The 12,657-nt window shown below is 37.8% G+C and overlaps 1 protein-coding gene across 2 annotated transcripts; it reads left to right on the plus strand.

The window, feature by feature from the left end:
- The first annotated feature begins 744 nt into the window (after window positions 1–744).
- On the plus strand, window positions 745–6,622 carry mob3a (MOB kinase activator 3A). 2 transcript variants are annotated; one of them, XM_078258612.1, is made up of 4 exons: window positions 745–979; window positions 2,382–2,852; window positions 4,392–4,594; window positions 6,221–6,622. In XM_078258612.1, the coding sequence occupies exons 2-4, from the start codon at window positions 2,435–2,437 to the stop codon at window positions 6,248–6,250; spliced, it is 651 nt and encodes a 216-aa protein (XP_078114738.1). In that variant the 5' UTR covers window positions 745–979; window positions 2,382–2,434; the 3' UTR covers window positions 6,251–6,622. The 2 variants fall into 2 exon arrangements, with proteins under 2 accessions (XP_078114738.1, XP_078114737.1); XM_078258611.1 differs by having other exon boundaries at window positions 746–979; window positions 2,283–2,852.
- The last annotated feature ends 6,035 nt before the right edge of the window (window positions 6,623–12,657 follow it).

Raw genomic sequence — 12,657 nt, forward strand, 5'->3', positions numbered from 1 at the left:
TAACTTACAGAAGGATGACCAGGATGTTTCAAAACTTTGTTAAGCATGTAGCAGAAAAATATGGGGAATAACATCCTAGAAACCTGCTATGTATACATGTGAAGAGCCCTACATCTGGATCATCTGCATTGGAAAAGCTCAAGGCAGATTCCATGCAGTCTTACCTCTAATATTATCCCCCAAAAAATGGCTTAAGTGAATATATTGGCAGAGTTTTCTAAATTTAATGGAGAAATATAGCCATTTATGATGTTTTTGTATTGTACTAAGTAAATAAATAATCTGTATATAAAATGGGCAGTATGTGTTGAAATACATATAAATCTTGAATTATTGAAACGACTTTAAAGCAGATATTTCCTTTGGTTTTCCTGTCAGTAATTCAAACATGATGTTTTGTGGTTTATTATAACTGTGTTGTGAAGTAAATGAGGTTAGTCAGGCTGCCCCCTGCCATAGGGCCCAGTCACATTGTTTCAAAGGAAGTACTTCTGAGCTGCCAGGCAACAACTGAAGGGCAAGGGACACCGGAAGTTAATGGATTAGTCTTCAAATTAAAGGCGTAAAGTTTTTACAGAATAAACCATTTGGCCTTCACATGGTATGTTGCATTCGTATTGATCATATTACTTATTTTAAGTTAAGTGCTTACAAATAACTGTATTTAAATGCTGCATTACATTACATTGGGCAAATGGATACATTATTTTGAAGGTTCTGACCGGAAGTTTCCATCAACGTCTCTAACTCGACTCTGGTATAACGTTACTTTTCGTTTTGTAGGGAGGAGTCAGACGTTAGTTTCTTTATTAAAGTGACATGTTTATTGAATTAACAGTAATTATACAACATGTATCGCTCCACGTATCCATAATGTAGTCTATGCAGGTTGTAGACGTAAAGCTTTTGATCGGTAACAAGATAATTTTCGGTTAAAAAAAAGATCGAAGGAAACTGACGGAACAGGAAGGCGGAACAAGTAAGTTCGTGAAAGTGGCTTTCAACTGTGCAATTTCATCACCGTTTGATCATCCATCTGAGATAATGAATGTTTTACACGGTTTTTATTTCAGATTGAATGAGAATTAAGTATAAATAATGTGGGTTTGTCCTGGTTTGTTTGTGTTTTTAGCTGTTTTAGAAAGCAACAAGTCCGACCGAGTTAGCTAACTGGTCGCGTCACGAATAAACTTCGTGCAGTCGTCATGTGCCCTGCTGTTTAATCTCCTTCTTTTATCCCTTTAACTGTGCTTAAACGATACACAGTCCGCATTATTATGAAGATGAGGGCGCCTATATTTAGATAGAGGTGTAAATAAACGCCCTGTTATATTGGTTGCAGACGGTTTGACTTGGTTTGCTTTTATTGTCATTCCGCAGATTGTTGGTTTCACGGCGGAATTAACGTTAGCTAGTGTCTGAAATAGGAAATGACTCATGTTCCCTTTTGAAGTGATGTTTTATCTTTAATGCAAGCTGCTGTCACTGTTGATACTTTTTCGTCTACTTGAGTTGATGCAAAAGGTGAATTCAGGTTGCCATTAATACATTTGGCCTCCTCACTTTTCTCGCCATTAAGTGGTAGATTGTACAATAATAGTACATTTAGTGATAATCATTAACTCTCACATTTATGTCCTTATGCCATAACTGCATGGCTTCATCTTGACATGACCTCCCTCTTTTATGCCACCTCTCAAGATTATTAAGATTTCTATTTTCCTAAGAAGGTGGGTGAGGGGTTTAATATTTGTCACATCTCTGCAAGCAACTTTTAGGCCCAAGACAATGCAAAAACTGGGACACAGCTATTGTTGTGTAATTTCCCAGCCAGCTCTGATGTATTGCATGTTTAAAAAGATTACTTGATAAGTAGATCAACAGAACTATTTCTGTAATAATTTAAGTCATTTTAAAGCTTGTATGCCAAGTAATACCTAGTTCAGGCTTCTTAATAGTGTGGATTTGCTGCTTTTGTTTAGGTTTTGGACTCTTGGAAATTGTGATAGGCAGTTGTCTCTATTTCCTGACATCTGATAGACCAAATGATTAAATGATTACTCCATAAAATAACCATAAGAGTAATCAATAAGGAAAAAAGTTGTTAGTCGCAGCCATAGGTTTTAATATTTTGTAAAATATAAGGAAAAAGTTGTACCCTGAAACAGCCTTGACAGGAAGTATGCGCTTAAATGAAAATGTACATCTATTATTCAAACTGTCCCTTTCTTTCTTTCTTTCTTTCTTTCTTTCTTTCTCTTCCCTCCTTTAATCATACGCAGGATCACAGCCTGAGTCGAAACAAATACCAAAAGACAGTCCATAACAAAAACTCTGCACTGGTTGTTTATACAACCTTTTTACTGCTTCCATTTCAACAGTAAATAATCCACCTGACGCATTCAAACAAATCCCCCCGGCGCCACATGCAACCATGTCCATGGCCCTGAAACAAGTCTTCAACAAAGACAGGACATTCCGGCCCAAGCGCAAGTTTGAGCCCGGGACGCAGCGCTTCGACCTGCACAAGAAGGCCCAGGCGTCTCTGAACGCAGGGCTAGACCTGAAGCAGGCCGTGCAGCTGCCCCATGGCGAGGGCCTCAACGACTGGGTGGCCGTCCACGTGGTCGACTTCTTCAACCGCATCAACCTCATCTACGGCACCATTAGCGATTCCTGCACCGATCAAACCTGCCCCGTCATGTCCGGTGGGCCCAAGTACGAATACCGCTGGCAGGACGAGCACAAGTACAAGAAGCCGACGGCACTGTCGGCCCCCAAATACATGAGCCTGCTCATGGATTGGATTGAGGTACAAATCAACAATGAGAACATCTTCCCCACCAACGTTGGTAAGTGTTGAGTTTCGCTACAGATGGTGTGTTAAGACTTTGGTTCCTTAAACTCTCCATGCAGTGATCCAGAATTAGGTCACAGGCTTTTTGGTTTTTGGGTGTTTTCTAAAAGAAAGAAACTGTGTCATAGCTGTCAACATCCAAGAGATCCTACTGTAAAGGATCTCTGGGGTTGGTTCAAGTCTCTGAGTCCAAGCCACCACCCATTTATCGACAATGTCCACAGATTGCCAACGTCACACGTGGGTTAGCGACCAGCCGTTACTTTGTCATTTAAGCTATTTCAAATCATTATCTGCCCCATAAAACGTCACAAAATAAGAATCAGTGCAAACAGTCAAACCCCCCCCAGTGTTGTTCAATTAATAATGATTCAGATTCTCACAGTTGAGATGATGTCACTCAGTGGTTCCCAACCTTGTCCCCAACTATGTGTCACAGGATAAATTTGAGGGGTCACAAGATGATTACTAAAAGAGGAAAGCCCAAAAGAACATATTTATGCTACACAAATTTGCCTCTAATGATTGCCTTTTGTCCTGTAAAATACTGAATTGTTTAGATTCTGGGGAACTTTTAAAAAATATTCCAATAACACAAAACGTTTTTTGGTTGAACTGGTCATAACTGGTAGACACATGCAACAGAGATTTTTTTAGTTTTAAGTGGTCACAAGCTTAAAAAGGTTGGGAACCACTGTTGCATAACGTGCAAATATTGGTATTTCTACTTCTTAAACGACTAAACGATTACTTGCTTTCAATGGCCTAATCATGTCAGCACTAGTCACACGAAAGACCAAAGCAAAAGCCACTTAAATGATTACCATGTCATGAATACAAAGGAAAATGAGATACAGATAACATTCTGCAGAGTATAGGCATTTCAAATCTGAAGCCACTGTTGTTTTTCCAATAACCAAAAAATGTTTTAGATTAAATCTGCAAGGCCACATTTATTAGATTACCTACAGTGTTGCACATTGCAAACACTACCAGTTAATCTTCTGCCGCTGTGGAATTCTCAGTTTCTTATTATCTCAGTCTGTAGCTCTGTACTTGTGTGCATGCCCTGTGCTGTGGCTCGGCATCTGACTAACTACAGAAACATCCAAGCAATGGATTTAAAAATGGGTCAGACAATGTACAGGAGCCTATGAATAGAAACGACCTCTAACGCGCGTGTCCTCTGGAAGAGATTCCTGAAATGTTATTGAATTAGTTGAATTAGTCAAAGCAAAACAACGTACTAAATTAATCACTTGGTGCAAGCAGAGTCTTATCCCCCAGACCAAGTTGTGTTGATTTTCCATTCACGTGTGACGTGATACTGGCTGGGTCCTTTAACATGCTGGTATCCAACCTGAGGGACTCCAGAGGACAAAGAAACTCATTGAAAGATAATCTCAATATATCCAGTAACCATTGCATTAAATACATCAGTATTTCAAATGTGTTCCTTTCTGTGAAGCAAATAGCAAAAGGTCATCCTGGATTGACTGTGGCGTTCTCCCATCTCCATCTGTTTGACTCGCAGGTACTCCCTTCCCTAAGACCTTCATGCAGGTGGCTAAGAAGATTTTGTCTCGTCTGTTCCGGGTGTTTGTCCACGTCTACATCCACCACTTTGACCGCGTGAGCCAGATGGGGGCCGAGGCTCACGTCAATACCTGCTACAAGCATTTCTATTACTTTGTTACTGAGTTCAACCTCACGGACCACAAAGAGCTGGAGCCTCTGGTGAGTCAAAGAAGGGATACAATCTAACATGGAGCTAAATACAAAAATAAATAAGATTATGTTCTTTAATAATGGAATTGAATACACTCAACATTACATTAGTTAAGCGGTGTTAAATCATTTTTTCTGAAAAAAATAGCAGTGTCAGACATAAGCAAATATCTATAACTGTATAACACCTATCAGTATATGCAAAGTCACATAAAAATGACCAAACTGGGGTACTGCATTAATGTACAAAATAGCATTAAAAAAAGAGCCAGATTCTGGATTTTGAGGCCGATATCGATATTTAAGTGTTTAAAACTTTGATAACTGTATCGCCTTATTATTTAACTTAAATAGACACATAACATACAAATGTTGATAAGGATCACTAGTATTTGTTTTTTTTTTTAAAGAATTGCAACCAAGATACTGTACTTAGTGGTACATTTAACAGTTGATAAATAAACTTGTCTGCACACCCTGGTGGACAAATTATGTAATCGAGGCACTGTTTCTAAATTACGTCAAACATATCTTACTTAAAGCTATAGTGCGTAGTTTCTGTCGCCCTCATGAGGAATTTCTAAATAATGACAACAAAACTGTCGGCAAGTCCACATGACACAAGCCTTCCGTGATCGCGCACCGCCCCCACCCCTCCTCCACGCAGTAACTTGTAGCCAAGGAGGACACGGAGGATTAAAAACACATGATGGACTCTTCAGAAGAGGTAATTATCTTCACTTGAGACGACACAATCTTCTGAACACAGCCAAGCTGAGAAATACAGAGAGTTGTGTGGAGCTGAAAGTCTTAATTAGCTTTGTAGCAAGTCATTTGGCAATGGCTTGAACGTAACGAACGTTCATTAATATAAAAAAGTTACGCACTGAACACATCATGACTGACATGACTGAAAAATATTCCTTTATTTATATAAACTGTGCCAAACAACATAAGTCTCCTCTTATCAAAACTGCAACTGAAATTGTATTTTATCTTAAATAACAAAAATGAATAATAATAATTTGAGTTTTAAAACAAATCCCACATCAAAATAACTACAACAAATAGAAACTAAATCTCTTCAAATAAATAAACAATAAATAGAAGACATAGTGAATTCTGAAGCCAAACAAGTGAAATCAAAACTAGATTACGTCCTTGGCCGTTTAAAAACTGCAGCGAGATTTTTTAAAATTATTATTTATTTTTTATCTCAACCAGTTGTAATATTCACACATTTCATATAGATTTTTAACCGATTCACAATGCATTGTTACATCCCTACTTTAAAGACGATCAGTCATGCTGAATTACTGCACCTCCCTAATTGATGTTATACTGTTATTGATTGTCTGCTGATTGTTAATTGATTGTTGATGACCCCTCCGCCCACTTGGGTGAGACTATATGTTCTGTGTGTGTTCGGCATGCCTCATGCTGTAACAAAGGCCTGTGTGACCAAAAGCTTAGACAATCAACTGGATGTTTTGACCTTTTTTTTTTTTTATATCCTTCTAGTCTTGTGATAGTGTGCGGTAGCTTTTGAAATTTCCTCACAGCTCCAACAACAGTATATGAAAAGTATTTCCTTCACTGCTCTAACTCAGCGTTCTGTGTGCATTGTGTTTGCAGAAAGAGATGACCTCTCGAATGTGTCACTGAGGGGAGCACGACTGACCTGTTGACACCCCAGACCAACACATCCGTCCATATAGAGGACTGCAGAACAAAAAGAACAAACAAATTAACAAAAGAGTCTATTTTTTATATTTAAGTACTGTAATCTATTTTAGCCACATACTGTAGGTTTTAACCTTGTCAGATGCGGTGTTCTGTTCCTTTTTTTAAAAACGTTTTCAAACATTTTATCAGAGCACAGTATTAAGACATGTATGTTTGTGTTGATGTTTTTCTATTTTATTTGAATCTCAATCATTCCAGGATGCTTTTTGTCTTTGTCTGTTCTGTCTAAAATGAGTATTTCTTACTGTACATCTATAAAATCAAGGTGTTACATTAAATGATTCTCTACTGTTATAATTGGAATTTGGTAATCAGTATTTAAATTAAAACTGGTTTTCCTTTCTGAAGCTAATAGTACTGGGCTAAAGCCTAACCTAATCCATTGATTTTCTGTCCCAGATTTTTCTGTAAAATAGTTTTACCACTCACATCTGAACAATCAATGCAGTAATTTAGTATTTTTTCAGGCAGAGAAAGTATTATGTACAAATATTAAAATGAGAAAAATAAAGTTTCTGAGAGAATTCTGTATATTTTGAAGATCATTTCAGACATTTAAATAAATTTGGGGCTTGGTATCATTTATATAAAAGTTATACAAACAATTATAAATGAATTACTAATACAGTAATGCCCTGTTGGTGACTCAGACATTATCAAGTCTGTCTCATTGCACACTTTGGGCCTCAGGCCACAAGGCAGGTTATCAGATGTCAAACCTGCAGGTGTGTGGCAGCACATGTTTAACAGACTGAATGTAAAACTGTCCACTGGGTGGCATCAGACACCCAAACCTGTCTGTAGTGAGGAGTAGAAGTGTAAGCCTACAGTTTAATGTTGTAGTCCTTATGCAATCTGCCCAATGTCCCAGTTATTGTCATGAAGAGGGGAAGTAGGGACTTTCTGGAGCTGATTCGGGTTAATTATTCGATTAAGCTGGTTATGCAAGAAACAGGCCAGACTGTAATGTGATGAACACACAGAGAGTTTTTGTTTTGAATGAGCTGGCTCTGCATGAATAGGCTTGAGAACAACTCTGTTGGTCCGGTTTAAGCAGTTATCAGTCATAATGGTCTGGATTATGTAAATAACGAGCAGAAATCTCAATTTGTGACAATCATAAAACCTAAGAACGTGTTCTTTCTGGACTGTAAAAAGTATTCTAATACAAACTAAATATAAATTTAAAAATATTTCATTGTCAGTGAGTTGAGTTAATGATTCTGAGCAAATGTTACACAGTAACCAGTATCTACAGCTGTCAGATAAATGTAGTGCATTAAAAAGTACAATATTTCCCTTAAAAAAATGAGTAAAGTAGCATAACATAAATAAAATCATAATAAGTACAAGTACTTAAATACTACTATAAATGTACTTAGTTACTTTCCACCACTTATTATCTGACAGTCAGTCACCTCAACTGGATGTTTATCAGCAACGGTTGAAGGAGTACTAGATGTTTTACTAAAGATGTTTTGGTAAAATGACCAATAGGCCAGTAAAAGTAAAAGTCCTGCTTTCAAATGTTTACTTGAGTAGATGTATAAAAGTATTACCAGCCAAATGTACTTGAAGTACCAGAGTAAAAGTACTCATGATGCAGAATGACCTATTTCAGAATAATACATATTATTGGATTATAATAATTGATGCATTAATGTGTACATCACTTTAGTGTTGCATCTCATAAAGGTGGGGCTGATTTTAACTACGTATATACTGCTGTGTAGTTTAATCCATGATAATACAGCAGTATTTGTTGATAATAATCTGTATTAGAATGAATCTACAAATGAAGTAACTTAAGCTTGTCAAATGAATGTACAACATTTCACTCTGAAATGTAGTAAAGTAGAAGTATAAAGTAGTGTAAAATGGAAGTAGCCAAGTACAAGTAACTCAAAATTGTACTTAAGTACAGCACTTGAGTAAATGTACTTAGTTACATTCCATAACTGTCTATCAATATATTCACAGCTAAAATGTTATTTCCACTTTCAACATAATGTTTCACAATATAAATATTAATAAACCAACATGATGTAACTATCTGCCCCATAACATCAACCACTGAAATGACCTCATTGCTGGCTGAAACCTGATCCTCTTACAGGATTGTCCCTCCTCTCAGTGGAGTCATTTCCTCCTCAACTCTCCACTGTACTCTGGCAGCATGTGTTACGTGTGTATCCGCCTTTTGCTCTTCACTCCCTCTGGTGTTTTTCTCTTTTGGAATGTACCAGACTGCCCCTGAAGGGGTTGCAAGACATGGAGGAAAGTACTGGAGAGACGCCAAGAACAAAGGGGAAGGATTTCAGTCTGAAACCAATCAGACTGGAGCTTGTCCAACTCTGGCAGGGGTTTACACAGCAGGGTCTAGCTGTTGTTTTGATGGTACAGTGTGATTATTGACACGTAGAGAAAAGGGTTTGGGAGATAATGTGACTCAGCAAATGTTGGAATGAGCACACACCCTTAACGGTTTTGTGGCTTATGAGTCAGTGCAGAGCTGTAGTTAGTATAGGGATGACAAGTGATCCTGATTTTAGAGGCCCACAGCTGAAGAGGACCCACAAAAGTTCCAGTAAGATGAGGAATTATGTAAGGGGGGCAGAGGAAAGCTATCGCAGTTGGTCCAACCTAAGCCCATGCAGCTTTTGATAAATAATTGTTAAAATTCTTTTTCAAGCAGAAATGCCAAACATTTTACATGCCAGCTTCTCCACTCCACAAATTTTTTTCATGGAAAAAGCAAGCTATTTGAAGGTGTCACCTCTTGTCTGAGGTTTAACAGGCCAAACGATATTTTTAGAACATAATCAACACTGAAAATAATTACTTTCAGCCCTAATTGTCACAATGCTCCACTATAAGACAATACAATCACAGTGTAACATAGATATAGGCTATCTCACTCTGTAAAGACATTCATAAAACATAATATTCCATCTCTATGTAGTCTTAAATCAGTAGTTTCTTCTAGAGCGCATAGGTGATGATTTATAACATGTAAACACTAAAACTTTGTGTAAGTTATTAAAAATGTAATAGTGACATAAACATAACAGCCTAGCTCGAAAAGTCAATAGAAATTACTAAACATTTGAGCTGTGTGCTGATATACAGTATTGCAGTAGTTGGTGTATTACCCAATCTGAAAGGAGATTCTAAGAATTTAAAAACGTGATTCATTTCAAAATGCTGTTATAATGTATATTCTTATGTAACAAGAATACAAGAGGTTTTCCAGAGCACAACTGGAACAAAAACAAAGGTGGTTTCAAAATCCTCATACTCTTTCTGTGTTAAAGGACTTTGCTGAATGTTGGATTCATCTCAGTGCTCCAGTATGCAGTCTTTTCTTCTATAAAACCTAAAGCATGTACGAGGTCATGTTTGAGTATACTGACTGGAGGTGACTTGTTTCTAAAAAGTTTGCTCTAGGAAGAGTTTTTTTAGAAAGGGTACGATCAACACCTTGAGGCAATGCGACCTTCCTACTAGAGAAAGGTATGCAACTTATTGTAACCGGGTAAGATGGCTGGTTCCTCACGTGTCTTCTTGGCCCTTGACAGTTGCAGTTGAACGTGCCAGACGTGCGTTTCGTGAATACATTCACAGTTACGACAACATACTTTTTCACATGCACAGATGTAGCAGATAGTAGTGCACTGTTTATAATGGATAGTGCAGGCATGTTTTTGCAACAAATCCTCCTGGTCCAGAGACTGAAGGTAATTTCAAAACATCAATCAAAATGACTTCTAGCCCTTAACAAAGCGTTTTTAGTGTAGCTTTTCTACTGGATCTAGCTGTAAGCTTTGACTATTTATATGAGGATAGCTGAATTTAGGGGTTATCATGAACACCTTAACCACATTGGCCCGTTTTTAATTTTTGTTTTATATCAGAAAAAATTGGACGTAGAAATAAGTGCTGAAAATGTGTAGAAGAAAAATTTTACAATTTAAAACGTTGGGAAAAGCAAAAACAAACTGTGAAAAAAAGTTAAAAAAAACGGGAAGACAACACAAGGGTTAAACATAAAGTTTTCTACTTCTACTTAGTGGTTTGCTGACAGTATCACATATACATTCTGTAGCTCTCCATTAAAGCTACATGATGTTTACACTGAGTGAAGTATTCAGACCCAAGACTCCATATTTCTTATGGCTGCACTGTTGCATCAAATGGAAATACTATACTGGTCTAATTGATGATTTGGCATCTCAGGAATTTTTGGGACCTCCACTAGAGTTTAAAATAAAGTTGTATGAATTTGAACAATGTTGCGCTGCACTGCATGAATATATGCTGACTGGCCCATGTTGAAACGTATGCATTGCCATTTTGAAAACGTGTTGCATTGAATTTCAGTGCAGCTCACTGCATTGCTAAGTGATACACTAACTATATGTAGAGAATGTTATGTATTAAACACAGTGGAAATGCTGCAGATGCACACATCCACTGAGACAGATGATAACAACACAACGGTTGAACAAATATCTGCAGCTTTATCTCCATACAGCATCAGGATATCGTAGAAGAATAATCTCTGAACTGCAGTGTCCTCGTGAACAACAGGGACACGCCTCTATCACATTTTACGCTGGTACACTCTGCCTAAAAACAGAGCCTGCTCCCAAGTCCCATCTCCTGTTTGAGTGCCATTCACATTAAAAATAAGGGTTGTTACCACCTACAGTTATTTATGATGGCCTATCCCTCTTCCTTTTGACCTGGAGTGACACTGACCCGCCTCTTGCACTTCGAAGTATGATCTTGTTTTCCTACTAAACCTGCAACTACACCATGTGCTCCTGGCTGGGGATAGTCTGCCAACAGCTTGCGTAATGTTTGCTACCATTGGCTTATGTTTTAGGGGTAGAAGGTGAAAGGAGGAGGAGAGGCATAAAGGCTCCGGTCACAAGACAGTCAAGTTCTGAAAACAACCCGTACATGGTTTTAACTTGAACACCTTTGATAAACAATACATTAATGCTATACAGAGCAGGTCTGTGGACTAGGGATTATATGCAGTGATAAATAACAGTTAATATGAATCAATGAGGACATACTGTACAGTTTGACAACAAAGCACATAGCAAAATAAAGCATTCACACTTCTTGGCATATAATGCAACAGTAACTTTCTGTTACGAGTTTATGAAAATAATTAAGTGAATTAATGTAAAAGAACAATATTAATATGAAATAAAGGGGTTTGCCATCCCTCTACTGTGCCTCCTAATCTGTGGAAATACTGTATGGACTTGTCATGTCTGTGGCAATGTTGCTTCGGCATCTCACACGCCGATGGGTTATAAGAGCACACGTTTCTGCCATCGTGATCACCTTCCCTGTCAATTACAAATTACTAATTGCTGTGACATTGTATGAATCATTTTGAATACATTTCCCATTTATGTAAAAAAAAAAATAGAAAGAAGATGATGGTTATAAAATAACGCACTTAGGCCAACATGTTGCACTTTGTAGTTTGGCTTTTGGTTAGTACTTTTTACTCCACCACATTTACTTGACAGCTTTTTGAAGTTTAAGGTTTACATACAAAATATATTTTTTTAAATGTAGCTTTACTTCAAGCAGCCACAACAAAAATGCTGCATACACAGTAATCAATAACAATCCTGCATTATATAATAACGCACTTTACTTGTGCTTCAGTAAAAAATTGAGTGCAGGACTTTTACACGTAGGCCTGGTGAAGTATTTTTCATCATCTGCTTGTTTATATATTTAACATAGCACAATGCAGCAGATCGTTATTATGATTTGAACGCATGCAGTGTAAACTGGTGCTGAATCTTGGTCTGTCAACATGCTGCATTGCTGCGCTAGTCCCGTCTCTCTCCACCTCCATTGAGATCTCTTTCTTCAGAACAGCCGTGGGTGCTGACTGTGCTAATGTGCACGTACTCGCGGTTTTGTTCCTCCATACAACCCGTGGTGTGGCCTCTAGAACAAAACATAGCTCACTGGCTGGGTACCATATCGTGTGTTACTTTAGTTTCCGAGACCTTTTCCTGAAATATGTTCAGGTTTTCACGTAAGTCGATATTAAACTACTAAATGACGTACCTCATAAAGTTAATTATTACCGTATGTCTTCTGCACTACGTCGAGCAACTATTTATGCTTCTTACCTCGAGAAGAGATACAATTGTAGCAGCGAGACGAAATGGTACCTAGCCGCCATATCCATTTCTAGAAAGCACGTGATGCATCCCGTCTGTTGACGCAGTTCTGAGGAGGGAGGAGACAAGGAGGAGTCAGCAGAGAGGTTATAAAACACATAA

Source organism: Sander vitreus, chromosome 9 (genome assembly GCF_031162955.1).
Source record: "Sander vitreus isolate 19-12246 chromosome 9, sanVit1, whole genome shotgun sequence".
NCBI classification, from domain to species: Eukaryota; Metazoa; Chordata; class Actinopteri; order Perciformes; family Percidae; genus Sander; species Sander vitreus.